Source organism: Rhinolophus ferrumequinum, chromosome 3 (assembly GCF_004115265.2).
Source record: "Rhinolophus ferrumequinum isolate MPI-CBG mRhiFer1 chromosome 3, mRhiFer1_v1.p, whole genome shotgun sequence".
Classification (NCBI taxonomy): domain Eukaryota; kingdom Metazoa; phylum Chordata; class Mammalia; order Chiroptera; family Rhinolophidae; genus Rhinolophus; species Rhinolophus ferrumequinum.
The window spans coordinates 12338417-12363440 of record NC_046286.1 but is presented as its reverse complement, the minus strand read 5'-3'; the positions used below and the strand labels follow the sequence as shown (position 1 = coordinate 12363440).

The window sequence follows — 25024 nt, the reverse complement described above, 5'->3', positions numbered from 1 at the left end:
GGCTGGAGGACAGGAGAAGGAAGGGAATTTTTATATAATGTAGTATATACACCTTTCTGTACCTTTTGAATTTTGAGCCAAATAAATGTGTTATCTATACCAAAATAAAGTGTATATTTAAAAACTTACACCTCCCTAATATTAGCCCTTTACAGTATCAAAGCTTAACTGAACTAAATTTCTCCAAATAGGCAAACACTGAGGGCCCCTGATCATGGTATTTTTGTTCATTACAATGTTCTATAAAGCAATTCATACAGAAATTCTACACAGAAATTATAAAGTAAAAGAGCTGCTATAAGTGATTCTGGATGTCCTGGGGTCTAAGTGTTACATAGCACCTCAGCACTACTTTCCCAATTCATCTGCAAACAAGGCTGTGTCCTCCTTACTCCAATAGACCTGATGCTTTAATTGTTCTGGAAAATCTACAGCAGGAACACACTTGACATAATGCAACTGACATACTTCCCAATACTTTTTGGCATTAAAAACACAAAAAATTGTAATACTTTGCAGCTGCCAACGTAGGCTTCTTGTTCCCTTTGGATAATTGAAATTTTTGGGAGTCAGTGAGAGATTTCCCCCCCCAATGAAACAATATTTAGGAAAAAAAAGAAAGAAAAATGATAATGCTAATTATAATTAATAAATATAAAACAGATCAATACATACTGATATAAAATGATCCTCAGGTCATGTAATAAAGTAAAAACGTCTATGGTGTGTTGCAGATATATATATAGCACATATCTATGCTATTGGTGCTTGTATTTGCAGAGGATAGCTCTGGGAGAATATAAAGAACCTAGAAACAGTGGTGGCCTCTGGGAAGGAAACTTAGGGAAAGAAGACTGACTTTCCATTCTAAACTATTTTGGAACTGTTTTTAATTTTTACCAATTGAATGTTTTACTTATTTTTTGAAAATGCACACAATAGTTTGACAAATGCTGTTCGGGTATGACCTTCCCTATGAGGGGTAAGTTTTTAAAAGTAGAAGAAAACGAGAATCATCTGTAATTCTAGCATCCAGAGAACTGCTGCTAATGTTATAGTATTAACATTTCCTTCTAATCAAGTTTCTGGGTGTTTTGTCAGCAAGAGGGTTTTCTGTTTTCTAATTCGCCATATTGTCTCTCCTCATCATTTTCCTAAAACTGAAAACAAACTGTTTATTAAACAAATTGTTTACATTTTAATGTACATTTTAAATATTTTACATTTAAATGTATACTTAAAATTATTCTATAAGCCTTTTCCCAACTCATTATTTTCTGAAAACATTTTAAATGGCTATACAGTACTTCATCACATCCAATCATTCTCCTATTATTGGACATTTGGGTTTTTAGAAAATTTTTTGCAACACTTTGGTTGCAAAGAGTATCTATAGTATGCTATATTTTGAGTAAGAAAGGAGGGGGAATAAGAAAATACTACATTATCTGCTTAGTTGTGTGAAAATAACATTAGGATAAATAAGCTAGAAACTAATGAGATTGGTGAATACAGGGGATGGTGAGAACTGGCAGGAAAGGATGGAGGGTGGGGGCAGGGAGAAGGGGTGGGGAGGAGTAAAACTATTCCTTTCTGCATAGCCCTGACTTTTGGGTCCCTGCTAATGGTTCATGCGTTCAAAAGAAATTCAACAGATAAAATCCACTAGGATAGTGGAGAAAGAATCCTAAAAGGAAATATAAACAAAAATATATTTAAAAAATGAATAGTATACCAACAGAGAAAAAGAACAAGAGTAACTCAAGTAATTTTTGAATGCAATTATTTTCACTATGTATCTTTAGGCTAAAGACAGAACCGTAAACCAATATAAAAGTCTAGTTACCAGGTTTCTTTTTCAGAGTGGTATGGATGAGCAATTCTGAAATTAGTTTCTCTACATGCTAGGATTGAGCAAATAAGTAAATATACTTTGGAGCTAGCCTTTTCACTGTTAGAAAAGGAAGTTACAAATAGCAAAAAGAGGGAGACTTGAATAATGAACCCTGTGGTCTTGGATTAGAATTGGAAGTATCAATATGAACTATATAATATAGATCAATAGATATATGAGATCGTGGTTTCTAAATACTGTTCTCCACTAGGAGAAACAGGTTCCTTTAAGAAACAGTTGATTCCAGGGCTGGGGCAGGGAAAGTAAAAGATAAACATGGAACATCTTGTTCTGCCAGAAATTAAAGAACGTGCTCAAAGCATGATGGAAACATGTCAGAAGGCCCAGCAGCCAATTTGGAGAGATGCCCACTGGCCATCAAGTTAATTTGAGCATCAAAATAAACGACTGTAACAATTTATAGCCTATTGAATAAAATAAGAATCTATGAGTCCATACTGATATAAATAAACATATATATCAAAGAGGGAGAAGGAAAAGCTTATTCTTCGATTAGAATGCCAACAATTAAGGTAGAACAAATGATGGAATTAGAAAATCTCTACTTGGTGACCCTCATAATAATAGCTGGCTCAGCAATAATTGATTCGGTCAGTAATTATCAATGGACGCTTAAACTAGTGGGTGCAAGTTTGATGAGCAACTGGATATCTATGCAGTTTCAAAGTATCTCCCAGGAGAGACTTAGGAAGATGCACAGACAGCATCTTAAGCAAGTGTTCAAAGTTAACAGAACCAATAGGGGGACAAGTCCTCATTGCGGGGACACACCATTTCTGTGGCAATCTTACCGAAAATGTCTGACCTAAATCTAGTCAGGAGGAAACACCAGAGATACCCCAATTCTGGGACATCCTACAAAATTGGTTTGTACTCTTCAAAGAATATCAAGGTCATGAAAGACGAAGAAAGAGAAACTGTTCCAGATTTAAAGACATGACAACAAAATTAGATAGTGATCTTGGATTGGATCCTGGACCATAAAAACAACACAGAACAATTTTTTTTTCTTTTTTGCTATAAGGGACATAACTGGGAAAACTGACTAAATCTGAATAAGTCTGAAGATTAGATGGTAACATTGTAATAAAGGTGGTTTATTGATTTTGATAACTGTACTATAGTCATGTAGGAAATATCCCTGTTTTTAGAAAACAAACACTGAAGTCAAAAGTATTTAGAAGTCAAGAGGCATCATGACTGCAGTTTCCAAAATTGTGTGTGTGTGTGTGTGTGTGTGTGTGTGAGAGAGAGAGAGAGAGAGAGAGAAGGATAAAACAAATGTGGTAAAAAGTTAACATATGGGCAAATCCTGGTGAGGGGATATGAGAATTCTTTATACTATTCTTGCAACTTTAACTTTTCCGTAAGTCTGACATTATTTCAAAATGCGTGCGCGCGCACGCACACACACCACACAAATACCCCTTTGATACCAAAAGTACTACACTGAGTATCCTTGATTATAAATAATCTTTGCTTCCTTAGGATTCTGAGTGGAATTACTAAGTCGAAGGCATACAGTTTAAAAACTATTGATGTATACAGCACGGGGAAGTTTTTGAGTATCTCTACGCGTGGAGGGGCAAGGCAATGTCAACGGAGGCCTGAGGAGGGTAGACCATGGGGTGAAGGCCAGGTGTGCAGCTGAACTAAGGATGAGTGGGAACCCAAAGCCAGAAGAGTTCAAGGGTATCCGAGCAGGTGGGGGTGAGGGACCAAAGCTGATGACGTTCGAGACTCTTCAGCAGAATCCTTATGTGGTTTTACTTATTGCTCACTGCACAATGCCACGGTAAGAGCAGGCTCAGGTACTTGGTCAAATGACGGTATCCTGGATCCCTCCCTCTATACGCATCCCTCTGGTGAAGGCCAGTTACCCGCTGAGGAGTCACACTGAGTCCCTGAGCCTTTCCAGTTGGCACCCAAGAAGCAGCCACAGCTTCTCCACCCAGTCCATAGTTACGTGATCTAATGGCTTAATAGGTAATGTAAGTACATCATCTAAAGTAAGCTTCATTTTAAATGCCCATAATACACTCCATCAGTATATACATGGGTGAGAAAGGGGAGGGATTAGGAAGTACAAATTTGTAGTCACAAAATAGTCACAGGGATGTGAAATACAGAATGAAGACTACAGTCAATAATGTTGTAAAAACCATGTAGGGTGTCAGATGGGTGCAACGGGGATCACTTCATAAATTACATAAATGACTAAACATTACGCTGTACACCTGAAGCTAATATAAAATAATACTGAATATCAACTATAATTAAAAAATATATATATATGTAGCCACAGGATGTAAAGTACAGCATAGGGAATAGAGTCAACGGTATTGTAACAGCTACAGACGACGTCAGAGGGGTAGTAGATTGGGGGCGGTTATCGCTTTGTGAGGGGTGTAAATGTCCAATCATTATGTTGTTTTGTGCACCTGAGACTAATAATAATAAAAAAGAAATAAACTATTTTCCATAAATGTTAAAAAAAAGTATACACAATTAAGTCCTCACTTAAAGTTGTTAATGGCTTCTGTGACTTGAAGCAAAACAACGTATAATGAAACCAATTTTACCACAGGCTAATTGATGTAAACAAGATTATAAGTTCCTGTGGCATCTCATCGTTATTACAAAACAATGTTGAATGAAACAATGTTATTCGAGGACCTGCTATATGCTGTGTTTCCCCGAAAATAAGACCTAACCAGAAAATAAGCCCTAGCACGATTTTTCAGGAGGACATCCCCTGAACATAAACCCTAATGCGTCTTTTGGAGCAAAAATTAATATAAGACCCTGTCTTATTTTCAGGGAAACATGCTACTAACATTGGCTCTTATTAGTATTTACTATTTGCCAGGAACTATGCTAAGTGCTTTACGTGGATTATCTCATTTAATCCTCCAAATAACTCCATAGGGTGGTAGTGTTATTATGTCCATTTCTGATGAGGAAAATTAAGTCTAGAGAGCTAAGTTAAGATAAGAGTTTCTCCATGTTGCAAAGCTTAGATTCAAATACACAAGTCTGACTTTAGAGTCTTCACTCTAAATCACGATGCTATGCAGGATAAAAAGTTTTAATTAAGAAGAAAAAAAGGCAATCAATCATTAAGTTGAAAACTTTAAGTGAATAAATCAGGAGCCCAGGATGAACATTATATTCTATCAAATCCACATTCCATTTTCCCATTCTGTAATCACCCAAGCATTCGTTTGATAACGGGAACATACCTGACAGAAGAACTGCTGCTGGGTTCCTGCTCCAGGTGTGTTACTGAAGGTGCTGGTAGACTTGGAAGAAGAAACTGGAAGACGATGAGACACGCTGACCGGTACTGGAGTCCTGTTTGGCTGGGTCAGCTGATCTCCTGCAAAGTTGGATCCTGACGCACCCGACTGAACTGCAGACCCAAGACTAGGATGGGCAGAGCTGGATGAGCTGACGACAGGGAACCGACTGGGTCCTGACATGCTCGTCACCGAGGGCATAGTGGTGAAGCCAGGTCTTCCTTGGGAGACGCTGCTCTGCCCAGGTGACAGGTGTAACACGGTTGGTGATGCCTGCTGCAAGGGCATCTGTCCACCAACAATCTGAGGAGAGGCATGATTGACTATCACGGGGCTTCCGGAGGTGGCAAACGTCTGCCCAGGCACTAACTGGACGGCGGCATTCTGGTTGTTAAGCATCTGTCCGGAGTATGGTTGGTTGGTCCTGAGCATGTTGGAAGAGTTTCTGTTCAACATGACATGCTCTGCGGCCACCTGGCCAGAAATGAGCGGAGAAGGCTGAGTCTGAAGAAGTTGCCCGTTGATGGTTTGGACGTGGTGTACCGAGTTGGAACTGACGGAAAGGCTTGTGGGTATGAGGAACTGACTTTGGGGTGCGTGAGGCTGGCCCATCGGAGAATGAATGACGATACTACCTGCGGCGCTGCTCACTGCCTGTGAGGTGACTGGTTTTCTTGTGTTCTGTTGGTTTACGATGTTCACAGACATGTGTGGACCCACTATGGAGCCCTGGGGCGAGCTTGCAGAGGCAAAAGAGATCCCTTGCTGCACGTGGTGCTGCTGCAGTCCCAAATTGTTCACACTGTATGTGTTCTGCTGACCCATCTGGATAGGCTTTGGCTGGATGTTAATTGGAACTTTATTTGAATTTGGTGCAAGACCTCTTTGTATGATGATGTTATGCACAGGTAAAGATGTTTGAAAATTTGTGCTGTTAAACGGAACGGTAACAGGCTGTGCTACTGGACTGGAACTGGAGTTCCCAAACAAGGAGTTGCCATTAGGAGTCTGCCTATGGACCAGAAGCCCTCCACCCACATTTGATGGGGCTTGCTGCCCGCTGCCCTTTAATATGATTTGAGATCCATCTAGGTTATTAATGGTCATCATGGAAGGTTGATTACCAAATGACCCAATTAATTGTATTTGCCCAGAACCACTGAGCTGACTGCTATTAGACAGATGCTGGCTGGGCACACTGATCCCCACGTGTTGCATAAAGCCATGTTGCACACCCACCGTATTGCTTGCAAACGATGCTCCCACAGGCACGTGAGTCACTCCTATAGGCTGCAGCGTCTGACCTGAGTAATTAGAAACATTAGAAGCCTGAGTAAAGGATGCTGATGAAGAAGGATGAAGCTGAGCTTGTGCAAACTGTTGGCTTGAACCTATACTGGCATCCAAATATGCCTCTTCTGCCAATGTCTGTTCAGTGATATTGGCCTCTTGCAAGGATTTCTGAAGAATGTCGAAAGGTTGGTCCTCACTGAGATCAGGAAGAGGAGAAGACTCAAGTTCATCTTCAAGAAACTGAAGGCTACTTGAAAGCGGCAGTCCATCACTGGGCCCTTCTCCAAGCTGGTTGCTCACAGCTTTGAGGGATGACTTAGGATCAGCATTCTAAAAAAACAAGCAGTATGTTACTGACATAGCCAACCTTTGAAAGAGATTCTTAAAAAACAAACAAAAAAAATTAATCTCACTTTTGACTATGAACAAAGCATGATAGTCTGCTTTTCAGGTACAACTTTCCAAACGGCTCACCTTATTCTGATACTTTATTTCCATAGTAATGATGTTGAACATTATTTTTGTAAGTATATGCATTCATTGTGCAGGTAAATTATTTTATAGAAAATAGATAAATAAAAGGAACATACTGATGACTACCTGGAGTTTAGCTTCAGTTTTTGCGATACTGGCACAGACTTTAATTTTCAGGATTGCTTTCAGTGCAAGACTCGAGTGGGACTCAGCCTAGGGGTTTTGCGTATCAAGGAGGTGGCCACGTCTAGTTTTTTGTACCACAGGGGTCTAAGTGAGTTTGGGGAGCTCAGGGCGTTATTCTACTAGAGGTGCAGAAGGTATCCCAGAGTTAGCCCTGTCTTTCAAGATTTTTCAGAATTCCCTGAGTTCTAACCCCCACCACCCCAAGTAAGACCAGTCCAGAAAAAACAAGCTTCCCACATGAAATGAGTGAGTGGTCATTTGATTTCAGCAGTAATCAGCTTATTATGATGCTTTAGAAACTACTTCAATATCCTATTCAAAAGTAAAAGTCCATCAACATTTATTTATCAAGCATCCACTTCTGTTAGTGTTTGTCCTTCCGGTGTCCTTAAGGATTAGACATTCCAACTAGAGACAACAACACGGGCATATGAAGAGATCTGAACATGGTCACTCATAAATAAGATACACACCACTGGCCAACAGTCACAATTATAAAAGTTATGGAGTCAACAGCGATTTAAAATAAAGTGAAGACAGTGTGAATGTACTTAACACGAATGAACTGTACACTTCAAGTGGTTAAGATGGCAAATTTTATTTTATCTGTATTATAACACAATTCAAAATTTTAAAAAGAGGGCAAAGAAAAAAATTAAATGTAGATCAATTAAAAACGAGCGGTCCAAGTTGCAAAATTGTAGAGATCCTCAGCCCTAGGCTAATAAGATGCTAGATGATGGGAAGAACTTGGTAGAAAAGCCAAGACTAGTTCATTTGACCCCCAATCAATCAATAGTTGAAATGGGACTAATGAGCTCTCAGGTAGACGCCACCTTAGGACTTGAAGAATCAATCACAGGCTTAAACATAATAATCCGGACAGAGTCTCCAGGCAGGATCCCCTACCCTCCACGTCAAGTTTCTTGTCTAGATGCTCCTAAGAGCTTAAGAATATGAGCTCCAGAACTTGGTGGCCTGGGTTAGAATCCTAGCTCTGCAACTCCTGGCAATGTAATTTTGGGGAGCACTAACCTCTTTATTACTAACGAAAACTAACCTGCGTTTTAGTTTCCTCATCTATAAAATATGGATAATGATAGAATCTACTTCATGAAGTTATTGTAAGGATTAATAAGGTTAATTATGTTAAACTGTTACTGCCATGAACACACTAAATCTCAGTAAGTTTCAGGTATCATTATCTTTTTTCTCGTTTAAAATGAAAATGTTTAGCAAGTAATTTATTTAAAGCCATGTAACAGGGTTCAAAACATTCTAATATGACTTTCTTAGATTATAATATTTCTGAGTCACGTTAAGAAGCAAATCGGAAGCTTAGGAAAATGGCAAAGTAAATCTCATATAGCTCGTCTTACTTGGCTAAGTTAAAAATAGAAAATGTCAACATAACTCAATAGATTTTCCTTCTGTGTCAATTACAAAAGACAAGGTAATGATTCTTATCAAGATACAAAGGCAAGTAAAGCCTCAGTTCACAAGGCATCAATGAGACAGAAACACTTGATCATTGCATCAGTTTCTAATACTCACACTAGAGTTGGCGAAAATTGAATTTGAATTGGCTGCAGAATATCCTGCATTAGTCAAGTCATCATTGCTCTGCAAAGGTACAAATTCAACACAGTGATTATTTTAACTGTAAAGAAGAAACAAAATGTATATCTGGGATTTTCTAAGTATTACTTACAGATTTATTACTAGGTCCATGTAGAAAATAGTTCAATGCTTGTGGGTCTCTAGAAAACAATAAAAAAGGGGGAAAACAACAAATAAATACATTACCTATTTCTAAGATTTATTTTTACTAGGGTAAAAAGAAAATGACACACTAGTCTGAGTAAAATTCTCTCCCTGCTTTAAAACCATTTTATTAGTAGTATTTTGTTTTATTTATTCATTTATGTATTTATGTATTTATTTATACATTTATTTATTTGCTGTTGTTCTATTTCCTATTAGCATTCATTTCTGCCTCGTGGGATTTGTTTAAAAAAAACAAATTTAGTGAGGGCTAAATCAAGCAGTATTTAATTATGACCCGTATCATATCCAAGTCTCCTTCTTGGTTAATCCACACTGTATCTATGATGAGTAATTTTTATTTTAAAAACCCATCCAGTTTTAATATGCTTATTAGGTTGTTTTAGTACAACAAACCTCACACATTTGATTTCCCCTGACTTTGTAATGAACATCTTACCCAATAAGATCAAGGAGACACGAGTCGTCATCATCATCCATGACAACTGCAAGAAAAGGAATAAGAAAACAGTGTCTCAGCAAAGCAGATTAAAGCCAGTCGCATCCATGCAACATAAAAACATACTATATACTTTTCCTAGATAAATGTGTGCTTCATGTGAGTTTTTCCTCTTAATAGAATTTACATTTTTTTTGTGGTCCTTCAAGCGATTAAGTACTCAATTTAAACAGTTTTTATGGAACACAAATCTTTAGCATACAAGTCAAAAGGGAATCTAGACAAATCAAAGATAGCTGGCTGCAACCCATCCTACGCAGATTCCCTGAAAGGACTATAAACCATGAACAAATTCCTCAAAATGCATCATGGACTAGGAGAGAAAGAAGATTTTTGTTTTAGAAAAAAGTCTCATGGATACAGAAGTCTTTGAATTTTGTGACTGGATGTTTCCAAACACGGATTTCTTGCCATATTTTGAGCTATCTTCAGGAAAACAGAAAAGCCAGTTCTCCCCACTTTTTGAGGCAGAAGAAGCACCATCAGTACGACTGCAGGCTTTGCCCCAAAGGTCTCAGGTTCCTCCCTCGGCAGCGACACTGCCAACTGTTCAATTCCAAGCAATCTTTCTCCCAACACTAGAATCTTTAAAGTAGAAAATGTCAACCACAAATGCACCCCGGCCCCAGGCCCAAAGCTCCGTCTCTCTCCCGCCATCAGCAGTATCAAGCTCAGCAGCACAATTACTGTACTCTGGCTGAAACAATAACAGCTGGACAAATTCCAACAGCAGTTCTCCCCTTTCTCCACCCTCCCCCGAGATCCAGTCAACTTACACTAGTGATCTGACACCTGGCAACACTGCTTCACACCCATTTCAAGCCATGCATGGAATAATTTACATCACGGAATGCCAGGGCCAAGAGTTCTGGAGCAGTTGGAAAGGGCAGTTGTGAACGGCAGTTGGACGGAGGAATGAAATCCTGAAGAGATGCCCAGAAGAAGGACACGCCCGACGAAGGCAAATGCAGAAGGGATCATTTCGACTAAATGTTTTTTCTCGGTTAAAACTGCCATCTCCTCTCCAGTTCCCCCAAACTGCCCAGCCTATCAGTCAGAAGGCCAAACAAATATAAAATCGACTCCTGCCACAGGGAAGGAACCTTGCTTTTCTCAGGAAGGGTCTGGAAGGGGTAAGTACCACCCAATGTGGGACCTTCCTATTGGTGGGTGAATTTGTTCAGTTGCTTAATGATCTGAGTGATTACAATCCATTTGAGTGGAACCACAGGGGAGAGGAGAGATGATGGGTGAGACAGGAGGGAGAAAGAGTGGGGAAAGCTTTATTAAAAGGTAACCTCCATGGCTGAAACTGTGAACGGGGCGGCTTGGCTACGTGAAATTTGTTTTTAGGACTCAGATGTGGAGTTACTCAAGGGCCTGCTAGCATGACTGTACTAACATAGAATGACTTTTGAGGAGTGAAAATGGCTCAGGAAGGAAAGACAGGAAAACTGTCATTAAATAGATATCAAGAAACCTGTGTCAAAGGCTTCCCTGAAGCCCTGATATTTAATATGGCAGAACTGTATTAGCCATAGCTCATTATTGTATCACGGACTGGTCTCCCAGACATCACAATCACCTGGACTAAGCTGGGCAATTACGATGTATAATGAAGCCTAGAGCGGGGATATTATTTACTTCAACATGACCATTTCAATGGAGTTTCACTGCATCCTTTCTAAATTTATTTTTTAAAGTGTCTAACAGTTTCTGGGATGTTAATTAATAAAAATGGAAGTGAAAAATAGCCTGTACCAAAACAAAACAAAACCAAACCCCCACACTTCACAATACTTTCACAACTATCCCAGCGTCCCTCACTACTTTATAGCCGCACCTAGCTCCTCTAGAGGTCGAGATGCCCAAGGATTAACAAACTGAGAAAGGAAGTCAGCACCAGTCATTCCACCCAGGTGTCACTGCCACTGGGACTTTCAAGCACAGGGAACATCTGCTACCCCAAAGTTCAAAGTGACAGGCAACTCCTTGAGAAGCTCAAATAAAAGAACAATTTTACAATGGATGAAATGAAAAGCCATTGTGTATCTTCCCCTACCAAACCAAAGGGGCTGCTCGAACAACTTGACCTGACAGAAAGCTCCTTGGGAATATCCGCCCCGGTCAGTGTCATCGGTCCTACCGGACAGGCCTACCCCTTTCGCCCACCTTCCTCCACCTTGGGTAGAACTCTATGAGCCTTCATAGTCAGGAGTACCCTGAGAATTCTACTTTTTAAAGGGCCACATTCTTTTCTGACTTTAAACAGTTTCACATGAAAAGAGGTGACTCTCACCTCTCCATCCCCAGCTCTACATAGTGACAAAATATAGCCTGATTCAGTAGTTCTTTTCACCAGGAAGACATATGGTTCACCAAAGTAAATTGACCAAGACACAGTTGTACAAATTGACTAAGATTCTAACGTGGAAAGACAATCTGAGGATCAGAAACAAATGACTTAAAAGGGAAGAGTTCAAGTTTTCTTTGGAAAGGTTCTCCCTTTACTGCTGGACTCTTGTCACAGTAACAACCCTGAAATCATTAGATGGGCCTCTGGAAACGGGTGAATCTTTAGAAGGCTGTATGAAATATGAGGGAAATCCCTAGATCAGTGGTTAAAAACGATTTCTTGGCCCAACACACTTGAGAAAGACACATTCCCCTCAGTAACAGCAGTTCACAACTGTGGGATCTGTCATGGAGAAAGGGGGGGCTGTAGCTCTTACAGAATCCTGAGAGGCAGGCACCCCAAGAGTTCAGAAATCACTGCTCCAGACACCTGACTACCACTCTTAGAAAATTAAAACTAATATTTCAAGTTGTTCTTAACTGAGTCAACAAACACTTTGAATAATACTTTTAATTAAGAGAACACAGTGGAAAAGTAACATTTCAAATAAGTGAGAGAAAGATGTTAGCCACATGGAGAAAAGATGGGGGGCCCATACCTCACGTTGTTCACAAAAATAAATTCCAGGGGCGGCCGGATGGCTCAGTTGGTTAGAGCGCAAGCTCTCAACAACAAGGTTGACGGTTCAATTCCCACATGGGATGGTGGGCTGTGCCCCCTGAAACTAAAGATTGAAAACGGCGACTGGACTTGGAGCTGAGCTGCGCCCTCCACAACTAGACTGAAGGACAACGACTTGGAGCTGACGGACCCTGAAGAAACACACTGTTCCCCAATATTCCCCCTCCCAAAATAAAATAAAAAAGGCCAATTAAAAAAAAAGAATTAGGGCCGGCCCGGTGGCTCAAGTGGTTGGAGCTCTGTGCTCCTAACTCCGAAGGCTGCTGGTTCGATTCCCACATAGGCCAGTGGGCTCTTAACCACAAGGTTGCCAGTTCAATTCCTTGAGTCCCGCAAGGGAGGGTGGGCAGCGCCCCCTGCGACTAAGATTGAACATGGCACCTTGAGCTGAGCTGCCACTGAGCTCCCGGATGGCTCAGTTGGTTGGAGCGCATCCTCTCAACCACAAGGTTGCCAGTTCGATTCCTCGACTCCCGCAAGGGATGGTGGGCTGCGCCCCCTGCAACTAGCAACAGCAACTGGATCTGGAGCTGAGCTGCGCCCTCCACAACTAAGACTGAAAAGACAACTTGACTTGGAAAAAAAAAAAAAAAAGGCCTGGAAGTACACACTGTTTCCCAATAAAGTCCTGTTCTCCTTCCCCAATAAAATGTTAAAAAAAAAAAAAAGAATTAAAAAATTCTAGATGAATCTAAGAGTTAAATGGGGTGGGCGTGGGAAAGGAGAACCTTACAGTACTAGAATAACACATGGGAGAAAATGTTTTTTATAATCTTGAACTGGGGGAAGTCACAAGACCAGAGGTCATAAAAGACTGACAAATTTGATGACATAAAATTGAAAAATTCTGCATGATAGAAGAAAAGTCCATAAACAAAGTCAAAGACTAAAAAACCCAAAAAGACCTAAGTAGGAGAAATACTTCCAACTCATATCACGAAGGGCTCTTCTCCCTGATACATAAAGAACTGCTTTAAATAATAAAGAAAAAAAATCAGCTACCCTGCAGAAAATCAAAGGATACGAATAATCGATTCATAAAAAAAGAAAGACAAGTAGCCGCTAAACATATAATCAACTTCACTTAGAATAAGAGAAATACACAGTAGTCCCCTCTTATCGACAGTTTCACTTTCCATGGTTTCAGTTAACCTGGGTCAACTTTGGTCTGAAAATATTAAATGGAAAATTCCAGAAATAAACAATTCATTAGTTTTAAGCTGCATACTGTTCTGAGTCGTGTGATGGAATCTCTGGTTGTCTACTCCATCCCACCAGGGACGTACGTCACCCCTTAGTCCAGCAGCTCCACACTGTATATGCTACCTGCCTATCAGGCACTGAGTTAGTCACCTCAGGTATCAGGTGGACTGGAACAATAATTGCAGTGCTTGTGTTCAAATAACCCTTGTTTCACTTAATAGTGGCCCCAAAGCACTAGAGTAGCGATGCTGGAAATTCGGATACACCGAAGAGAAGCCATAAAGTGTCAGTATGTATAGGAAAAATAACATAGTATATATAGGGTTCGGTACTATCCATGGTTCCAGGCATCCACTGGGGGTCTTGGAACACATGCCCTGTGGATATGGGAGGGACTGTTGTAAATTAAAATGTATCATGAGATACTATTTCCTGCCACAAGGCAAAGATAAAGTGTGGTTAGGAACTATGCTGGTGACCAAGTGGGGAAACATGAAATTTTATACCATGGTAGTGAGTGTGTAAACTCATATAATCTCTAGAGAGGGCAATTTAGCTTAAGTGTACAAATGATTTTACCTGGCAAATCTCTCTCTGGGTATTTGTCCGACAGATATCCTTGCACGTGTGCGAAATATATGTGTGTAAGAATATCCAGTGCAGCATTATTGGTTTTAGCCAGAATGTAAAAACCTAGATGTCATGGGTAGAGGGTTTCTTTTCAGGGTGATTAAAATATTCTGGAATTAGGGGCCGGCCCAGTGGCTCAGGCGGTTAGAGCTCCATGCTCCTAACTCTGAAGGCTGCCAGTTCGATTCCCACATGGGCCAGTGGGCTCTCAACCACAAGGTTGCCAGTTCAATTCCTCGACTCCCTCAAGGGATGGTGGGCTCCGCCCCCTGCAACTAAGATTGAACAAGGCACCTTGAGCCGAGCTGCCGCTGAGCTCCCGGATGGCTCAGTTGGTTGGATTGCATCCTCTCAACCACAAGGTTGCCGGTTCAAGTCCTGCAAGGGATGGTGGGCTGTGCCCCCTGCAACTAGCGACGGCAACTGGATCTGGAGCTGAGCTGTGCCCGACACAACTAAGACTGAAAGGACAACAACTTGAAGCTGAACGGCACCCTCCACAACTAAGACTGAAAAGACAACAACTGGACTTGGAAAACAGGCCTGGAAGTACACACTGTTTCCCAATAAAGTCCTGTTAAAAAAAAAAAAAATATTCTGGAATTAAACCACTAAATTCTACACTTTAAAAGAGGAAATGTTATGGGATATAAACTATATCTCAATTTAAAATATTTTTTAAAAACCCTAGATGCCCATAATGAGAGACCTGTTAAATGAATTATGGGTCACTCACGCAGTGGAATAATACATTAAAAATAATGAGGCAGCTTTTTACAAACTGACCTGGAAAGATCCATGGTCAACAGAAAAAGAAAGGTGAAGAACACTGTGTACATCATACACCCATGTTAGAGGGAGCATAGAATACATACATGTACCTATAAATGTTCAGGTCCTGAAATGAAGCACAAATAATCGGTAACATTAGCAGCTTCTGGGAGAGAAACTGGGAGGCTGGGAACAGAGGAAGGTATACTCTTTACTTATATACATCCTTTTGCACCTTTTGAATGTTGTATAAGGCCTACTTAAAAAATAAATATGATTAATAAAACAAACAAGTCTGAGGGGAGACCCTTGAAACACAAGAACCACAGTTCAGGCTCACCTTAGGCAAGCATACCAAATATCAAATACAGCAGCGGACCCTTAAAAAACATGGGGGTCACGGGCACCAACCCTCCCCACAGCAGTCAAAAATCTGTAGGTAATTTTTGACTCTCCCAAAACTTAACTACTGTCATCCCTCAGTATCCACGGGGGATTGGTTCCAGGACACCCATGGATACCAAAATAAAAGGATGCTCAAATCCCTTATAAAAAATGGGGTAGAATAATGCATACAGTCAGCCACCCGCAACTAGGGCTTCCCAACGGCAAATTGAAAATATTGTTTTACTCTGTGGTTGGTTGAATCTGTGAATGTGAAATCCAGGGACATGGAGGGCAACTGTATATTTATTGAAAAAAATCTGAGTATAAGTGGACCCGTGCATTTCAAACACATGTTGTTCAAGGGTCAACTGGATTCAGAAAACTTAAAGCAGTTTAGTGGCCTCAAGAATAACGTACATCAGCTATTTTGAAAGAAGTATCTTAAAGATAGTTTGATTTCCAATAAAATCACAGAAAGATCTCAAAGACTTCCAATGGCAGAGATATAAAATGACAGGCTATTTAAATTTTTTTTTTCCATGCAAGAGTAAATAATCTGAGCTTTCATATAAAGAAAGGTACTGGTTTCAAGAACAGATATTTTAGGAAAGTTAGCTAAGCAAATCAATTCTACCCACTCAAGATGTTATAAGCTAGTGGCAGAAGAAAACTTTAAAAATTATAACACAGGATTTCAAATCCTTCACAAACTGAAATTTGGTACGTGACTGCTATTAACAGATGTTTTTGTTCTTTTATATGCTTCTCTGTTCTTTTTCTTCTTCCAAAAATACAATCTACTGAAAATGTTGACTAATAAGCTAAAACTTTAAAAGACCACCCAGAATCAACAGGCTATCTTATCAACATAGAGAAAACCACTGACATTTGCTTTATTTGCATTAATTTAGTATAGCAGCAGTACATGCCACAATTTCCCAATCACTACGAACAAATTGAACTCTGAAAGCTGCTGTCAATAATATTGTAACAACTATGAACAGGGCCAGGTGGGTACTAGACTAATCAGGGGGAATCACTTCATAAGTTATATAAATGTTTCACCACTGTACTGTACACCTGAAACTAATATAAAATAACACTGAATGCCAACTGTAATTGAAAAAAGAAAAGATGCTGAGATTATGTCAGATGGGTACTAGATTTATCAGGGTGACCACTTAGAGTAAGTTATATAAATGTCTGATCACTATGTTGTACCCCTGAAACTAATATAATACTGTATGTCAACTGCAATTGAAAAAATAAATTTAATGTTGAGATTAGCAGAGGGATCACTGAAAAACTTTATTTAAGCAGTCATGAACTATGGAATTGTTGCAGTTTCCAGAATCATGCATTCTCTGCCTGAGTTACTGAAGCTATAATGAGTGACAGTCACTTTTATTTTTATCTGCATAGTTACCATTTCCAGTGCTGTTCATTCCTATGAGTAAATCCAGATTTTCATCTGGTTATCATTTTCCTTCTCCTGAAGGATTTCCTTTAATATTTTTGTAGTGCAGATGTGCTGGTGATAATGAATTCTTTCTGCTTTTGTATGTGTTTTAAAAGTGTTTATTTTGCCTTCAATTTTGAAATGTATTTTCCCTGGGCATAGATTGAGTTTTTTCTTTCAGGTCTTTAAAGATATTGCTACCTTGTTTCTTGCTTGCATTATTTCCAAAGAGAAGTATGCTGCTGTTCTTATTTTTGTCTATTTACACATAATAGGTCTTCCCCCACACAGATGCCTTACAGAGTTTTCTCTGTGTCACTTGTTTTAAGCGTTTTGATTACGATATGCTTTGGCATAGTTTTCTTCATGCTTCTCGTGCCTGGGGTTCATTAAACTTCTAGGGTCTGTAGGCTTATAGTTTTCCTCCAATTTAGAACAATTCCAGCCATTACTTCGCATATTTTGTGTTTCCATCCCTCACTGATCCTCTTTTCTTTTCACTTTTCGTCTTCACGTACACTAATCTTTTCTTCTGCAGTGTCTAATGTGCTGTTAATCCCCACCAATGTATTTTTATTGTTAAACACTATCGTTTTCATCTCTAGAAGTTGGGTCTTTTTTTATATCTTCCATGTCTTTATTTAATATATGAAATTTTCCCTATATCTTCTTGAACATATGCAAAATAGTGATGATATTTTAATGTCCTTCTCTAATTCTATCATTTGTTATCATTTCTGGGTCTGTTTTTATTGATTGAGGTTTTTTTCCCCTCCTCATTATGGGTGGTATTTTCCTGCTTCTCTGCAGGCCTGGTAATTTTTGATTGGATACCAGACATTGTTAATTTACATTATTGAGTACCAGATATTTTTGTATCCCAATAGATATTTTTGAACTTTGTCTAGGACACAATTAAGTTTCTTCTAAATAATTTTATTCTCTAAAGGCTTGCTTTTAAGCTTTGTCAATCTTTAGCCTAGGGCTAATTTTGCTCTATACTGAGGCAATACCTTTCTTCACTTGAGTACTTCACTGAAAGTCTCATGAATTATAATGATTTTTGCACTCTTGCAGGTAGGAACACAAACTATTCTCTGCCCTGTGTGGGCTACAAGTTTTGTTTCCTCTGATCCTTTGAGGAAATTCTTTTCCACGACTTGGGTAGTTTCCCCACACACATACTGATCAGTTATCAGTTGAAGACTCGAGGGAGTCACTCTGCAGACATCCAGGGTTTTCTCTCTGTGCAGCTTTCTCCTCTCAGGTACTGTGCCCTAGGAGTTCTAGCCACTTTCACCTGCCAGGTACATAACCTCAATTCAGGAGGATTGTCAGCCTCCATCTGGATTCCTTTTCTGTGCTATGGCTGGAAACTTTCTCCAGACAATACGCTGGGCAATCATAGGGCTCACCTCATTTGTTTTCCGTTTCTCAGGAGTCACTGTCCAGTGCTGCCTGATATGCAATGTCTAAAAAAATCATTGCTTAATATATTTTATCTGATTTTAAACTTTTTTATGTATGAAGGTAAATCCAATTCCTGCCCTGTTACTCTACCTTGGCCCTAAAGCCATTTGTAAAGATTTTTTTTTTTAATCACTTTAGGAGGTAAGAACAGTTTATATGAGTTCATTAGCACAGATTATAGGATTCAGTATCCTGAAAGAGGGAGGAAAGGAGAAAGGAAGGACAGTCAACTGTTTGTATAGTTTTATCCCGTGCTTCCTTTTGTTTTCTACCCTGAAGGATAGCTTAGGGAATGGGGGAAGCTGCTTCTTTAATTCCTATCTTTAACAAAATTGCTCAGTGGGTGAAAAGAATATTCATTATTCATTTAATAAACATTTGGCACATACTATGTGCAAGGCATGATGGGAAGGGCTGGAAATATCAAATGAGTACGACATAAAATGTAATAATAAATGTAAATACCATCAACATTTTTGCAGGACTGTAAAAGCAAGGCTGAAAAGTGAATTATTTCTTTAAGCAAAAAATTTTCCAATGAGTGTCATGATCAAAAAGTTATGCCATAAATAGCCTCTTACCCAGGGCAAGTAACTGTGACTTAGGACATAAAATCGTCTCATTTATTCCTTTAACGTTATAGTAATTGTTATTGGCTGCTAAATTTTGTAATTACAAGACTGTGTGAAACCTTCTGGCATGGTTCCTGATTTTAAGGAACTCACTTCCTTTTGGAAGCACGACAGACAACGATTCATTACAATACAACATGAGAAGTGCTCGAGTTGTTGGCAAGGGTTCCCGAGCTGCCTCAGGTGAAGTCTCTGGGCTTTGTTGTGAAATAATGACAGTTTACTAGAAGCAAACATGACTATATTTTCACAATTATCCCCACTTGCAACAAAAAGAAGCTTTCGAACTCAACATGATGGACTCTTTGTTTTTTATGTATTATTCCACCAAGAACTTCTTCATCCATTTTGTCACCAACTAGAGCTTTCTGCCAGCAAGGAAGAGGAGGTGGAAAAGATGAAGAAACATTACTAGGAGAAAAATTCAGGAATTAAAAAATTCCTCCGAGTCAGAAAAGACAACCATGGATGGCGGCAGTATCAGACCTTGGCTCAACTCACGAAACGCAGAATTTGAAGGCCTTATGCTGCTTTAATTCCTCCTTGGAATGAGGTAGGGTAGAAAGAAACCTAACTTATTCAGCAGTCCAGCTGGCTAAACAATGTGCTGTAACATGGGGACGGGGCCAACCTCAGGGACCCAGGGAGAAGGCTGGGGACACACGGGGAGAACTGACATGGGAAGTCCAAGGGCTTAGTTTGGATATGGACATTAACTAACCGCGTGACTAATGACAAGCTCCAATCTCTCAGGACTCCTTTTCCTGTCCCTACATGAAGTTAACAGCCACATCCATGACTTTTAAGCTTTGTTTCCTGGGGACCTAAGATTCGCCACAATGTACAAGAGATGTCTTGAAGGCCTAAAAGTTGTTGGTGGAGGCGCTCTGACACTCTCACGTCTCCCCTTCAACGGAGTGACTCACTTCTTACTGAACTGGGAGAAAAAAGTCTGAAAACCATTTAAGTTACCCAACTCCCAGAACTCAATGGTTTGTTATGCGCTGGAAGGAATGACCATCAATGGTGGCCAATCTGAAAATAGAAACACAAGGATCCATAGAAATCAAGACATTCATGATTATGTTAGAAAGCAAGAGAATACAGTAGCCCCCCCCCCCCCAATCCATGGTTCCATTTTCTAAGGTTTCAGTTACCCACGGTCAACCTCGGCCTGAAAATATTACATGGAAAATTCCAGAAATAAACAATTCTTAAGTTTTAAACTGTGTACAGTTCTGAGTATCGTTATGCAATCTCATGCTATCCTGCTCCTTCTGACCCATGACACGAATCATCCCTTTGTCCAGCGTATTTATGCTGGATGCCCTGCTCCCCCATCAGTCATTTAGTAGCCGTCTTGGTTATCAGGCTGACTGTCTCGGTAGTGCAGTGTTTGTGTTCAGTAACCCTTATTTGACTTAACACAAGAGTAGTGAGGCTGGAAATTCAGATATGCCAAAGAGAAGCCGTAAAGTATATATATGTATAGGAAAACACAGAGTACATATAGAGTTCGGTACTATCTACGGTTTCAGGCATCTGCTTGGGTTGGAACATATCCCCCTCGGAAAAGGGGGGATTACTGTAGTGATAAACATTATTGGATAAATATAGCAAACTTCTTTAAGGTAAATTACAACATAGTGTTAAAGATCTTAAGTTTACTGACTATAGAACCATGCAGATCAGTGTTTCGAAAATCATCCAGAAATATACACACTGAAAAATTTCAGGACTCACATAAAAAATGTGCATAATGCATCTGTTACAGGCCTCTCAAAATCTTGAGAGCCCATGAGAATTGACTGACAGAGGCTGTGTATATGTTGTCTGACTGATGTAAAGATGGTCCTGGGGAAAACATCTCCAGGCCTGTCTTCTTTAGCCTCCTTCAATCTCAACTGCCAATTTTGTGCCAGGCTGGGTGGAGGGGTGGGTCCCAGGTCTAAACAAAGGAGGGCATTAAAAGAGCTGTTGGCTGAGTTCCCAAAGTCTTTGCTGAATCTAGATTCTGACCTGAGGTGGTTCAAGATACTAAACTCTGAAATTAACAGAGCCTTGGGGCATCTGTGGATATTCTGAACTGCCCACTCGCTGTCCACCTAGTAGTGGGAAAAGGCTATGGGTATTAATTACGGCTCCGTTACAGAGAACGAAAAGACCGATTTCAAATATAAATGGTACTAATAAACCATCACCTAGAAATTAACAGTATAAAACAATATTACAGTGCTACCCTCAAAAGCAGGAATCTTATCATGTCCATCTTCATAGCCCCAGGAAATCGCACATACAAGAGCAGGTATAATAAATACTGAATGAACATCCAGGATTTAAATACAGGGCAGCTGTGTTGTTTGCAAAGATTGTGTTTCCAAAAACCTTGTATAATTAAAAACTCACATAATTCTAGATTAATCCTGACAAAGAAAGTTACCATTTCCTAGAGTCCATCAACATTGAAATTTTGCAACTCCTGATGACTTATAAATATATTACATTCTGTTAAAATTTTTTTAGATGTAATAATACAATTGGGGTTATATTTTTAAAAAGAACCTGTATCTTTTAGAGATCCATACTGAAGTAGGTATAAATGAACTAATATGACGTCTAGGATTTGCTTCAAAATAATACGGACTGAAGTTGTTTATTAAAAACATGGAATCCTATCTGCCTCACCCACTCGAGAGATTCTGATTCACCAGGGCTCTGGGGCTACTATGGGGGTTTCTCCCTGACCCCCTGAGGTTGTTCACTCTTTCCCCCCACGTTATAGCACACACTAGGGCAAAATTCAGGCAAACTGGGGAATCTGTCCCCAACCGGAATCAGGTGGTCGGCTCAGAAACACAAATTGAGGCCACCAACTCTCCAAACTCAGGAGAAGGGTCTAGCTTCTTGGTAATCTGACAGAAGGAAAATGCTGCCGGTGAAATGTTAGTTAGGAATGCATCACTCTGGACCACCTTCAGGGTCAGTCTCTTTCCGCTCTTACCCATCAAATAATTCCTTTTTTCTTTTGCCCCCCTCTTTACTATATTTACTCATACTTACATTAGAATGTCAGCTCCACCAGGGCAGAGCTTTGTGTCTGTTCACCAATGAACCTCAGCACTCAGAATAGTACCTGGCTCAGCGAACATTCCCTGCCCCCCGCTTTACTGAGATATAATGGACAAATAATATAGGGTTTAAGGTATACAATGTGATGATTTGATAGAGGTATATATTGTGAAATGATTACCACAATAAGGTTAGCTAACACATCCATCACCTCACATAGTAACTTTTTGTGTATGTGGTAAGAACACTTTAAATCTATTCTCTTAATAAATTTCAAGTATATAATGCAGTATTGTTAACTAGTCACCGTGTCACACATTAGATTTCCAGAACTTATTCATCTTATAACGGAAAGTTTGTACCCTTTGGCCAACATCTCCCCATTTCCCTGCCGACCCCAGAGCCCCTGACAACCACCAATCTACTCTCTTTCTACAGGTCTTTTTTAGATTCCACATGTAAGTGAGATCGTGCAGTATTTGTCTATCTTTGACTTAACTTATGCTTACGCCCTCAAGTTTCATCCATGTTGTCACAAATGGCAGGATTTCCTTCTTTAGGGTTGAATAATATTGCTGTGTGTGTGTGTGTGTGTGTGTGTGTGTGTGTCAGACAATTTCTTTATCCATCCATTCACAGACACTTAGTTGTTTCTGTATCTTGTTATTGTGAATAAGGCTGCTATGAACAAGGTGGTGTGGATAATCTCTCTGAGATAGTGGTTTCATTTCCTTCAGATATATATCTAGAAGTGGGATTGCGGGATCATATGGTAGCTGTATTCTTAATTTTTTGGGGGGGAACTTCCAGACCGTTTTCCATAATGGCTGTAACAATTTACATTCCCACCAACAGTGCACTAGGGTTCTCTTTTGTCCTCATCCTGACCAACACTTGTTATCGTTCGTCTTTTCGGTAACAGCCATTCTGACAGGTCTGAGGTGATATCTCATTGCGGTCAATGAATATTTTTTAAAATGAACCTACTGCCCTTTTCAGTATGTTTGGCCACAAGATGGCAAAACCTGCCACAGGATCAGGCACACCAGCAAAGGGTGCTTATTTCTCTTTCCTTGAAACCTACTTCAGTTTCCCATGAAACATGCCTATTTTGGAGACCAGGTCATTCCTATGGGAGAGCAATCTAAAGTGGAAAATGAAGAATTATATCTAAACCTGAAATGTACGATGGGCTAAAGTTATTTTCCACTATTCCCTTACCTTTGTTCTAGCCAAACTGCCGCTCTTCTAGCCCCCAAACACAATGCACACTTCCCCAGCACCTGCCCTTGTCCAGGTGACAATTTCCTTACCTGAATTTCCATCCATTACTCAAAGCTTAGCTTGAACCTACCTCTGTGAATCCTTCTCTGACAACCTTGGGCTGTCTTTAGGATTCCCTTACCCAGTTTCTAAAAGAAACAACCATGTCTTTTGACACTAATCAGACACTGCTCTTTGTGAATATCTTCATTATGACTATCTTCTGTTCCCAACTAATGCAGAGCCCACATTTAAACAAAAACAGTGTAAAGTGCTATGAGTCCTGATGAGAGAGTAATTCATTCTCCCATCCCAAAGCCAAGCCACTTTTACACAGTATGGTTTTTTTGGCATCAGCGAACTGAAAATATCGGTCCAATATAATAGGCTCTGGTCTCATTTTGTACCTCTACCCACCCCACCCTCTCCTGTAAGGAGCCCTTGTCTTTCTGCCATCTCGACCATTTGATGTCCCCAAAACTTACACCACTTTTTCAATTCTTTGGCTTTGCCCTTGTCCTTAGAAGACAAAAGACCTTCCACTCGCTTCCAAGTGGCCAATGACAGTGCCTAACTTATCTTTTAAAGCTCTGAGTAAAATGATACATAGTGCCTTTATTTTTCTTAAATCCCCAAGCTTATTTGTACCCCTGGAGCATGTCTGACATGTTACTAGCATGATATTTATGATAAAATTTTGTTTTTCTGATTCCCTTGTTAGCTTACAAATTCCATGAAAGCTGAATCAGTTTCTTTCCATCTTTGTGTTACCACAGTTTAGTGCAATGCATGATACAAACGTGCCCAATAAATGTGTTTTACTCAACTGAATTACTTTAGTACGATTTCAGTCTAAAAGACTAACTTTTCCAGGGGTGATGTTGGTTCTTTATCATTTAGTTTCCATGAATATGCAGCTAGGCTACACTTGAGCACTTTTTCACAATCATAAAGCAGAGGACGTGGGATGCAGGCTGGTTGTCCATCATCCAGGGTCTATTGGCTTATGCTGGACCCTATGTGTCTAGCCAGGAATGCCGGCTATGTAGAAAAAGCTATGAAATCAACTAATTCCCTGTCTCTGCTCCAGATCAGACAGCTCAACTCTCTGACGCCTAGGAAAATGGCATTTTTCAAGATCCATAAACAAAAGATTGTGTATTCTTCCATGATAAGCCATTTAATAAACCCCCTTAAAACAGAGATTTTATGTACTGAATATAAATATAAAATAATTCCTTGGAGTCCTGAAATCTTTAACATAGTAATTTATTATATTAATAATAGTCGTGTTCATTAAAACACTTAGAAATAAAAATCTAAGTTGAAGAGTCTCTGGCATAGCCATGTATGGTGTTTTGAGGGCACCGACACCAGACCTTACAGAAAAGAAAAAAACAACTCTATAGGATAGGAAAAAACAGACGCCCTGTCAAATGTTTTTATAATTTCTTTTATTGTGTTTTATAAAAGACTGAACATTTTAATGACTATGGAAAAGAATACACAGGATATGACTGAGAAATGATACAAAGTGCTGCTATCCTGATTGCTATTAAATATTCAGGAAAAATTAAATTGAAATTGTGATAACTCACAACACTTCGGTACATAGAATAATATGTATTAAAAAGATGAGTCAGTTTTCTTCA

General features: G+C 39.6%; 1 protein-coding gene across 3 annotated transcripts in view; it reads right to left on the bottom strand.

Moving 5' to 3' along the window:
- BICRAL (BICRA like chromatin remodeling complex associated protein) overlaps positions 1-25024 on the bottom strand; it is a 71455-nt gene that overhangs the window by 25700 nt on the left and 20731 nt on the right. The window contains exons 1-5 of one of the 3 annotated variants that reach the window (XM_033097987.1): positions 10228-10997; positions 9392-9437; positions 8879-8927; positions 8722-8790; positions 5158-6837 (exon numbers count right to left, since the gene is read on the bottom strand). In XM_033097987.1, the coding sequence (XP_032953878.1) occupies positions 5158-6837; positions 8722-8790; positions 8879-8927; positions 9392-9432 (1839 nt within the window). In that variant the 5' untranslated portion in view covers positions 9433-9437; positions 10228-10997. Of the gene's footprint in view, positions 1-5157; positions 6838-8721; positions 8791-8878; positions 8928-9391; positions 9438-10227; positions 10998-25024 lie in introns of those variants that run through there. The other 2 variants (XM_033097982.1, XM_033097994.1) reach the window with 2 other exon arrangements.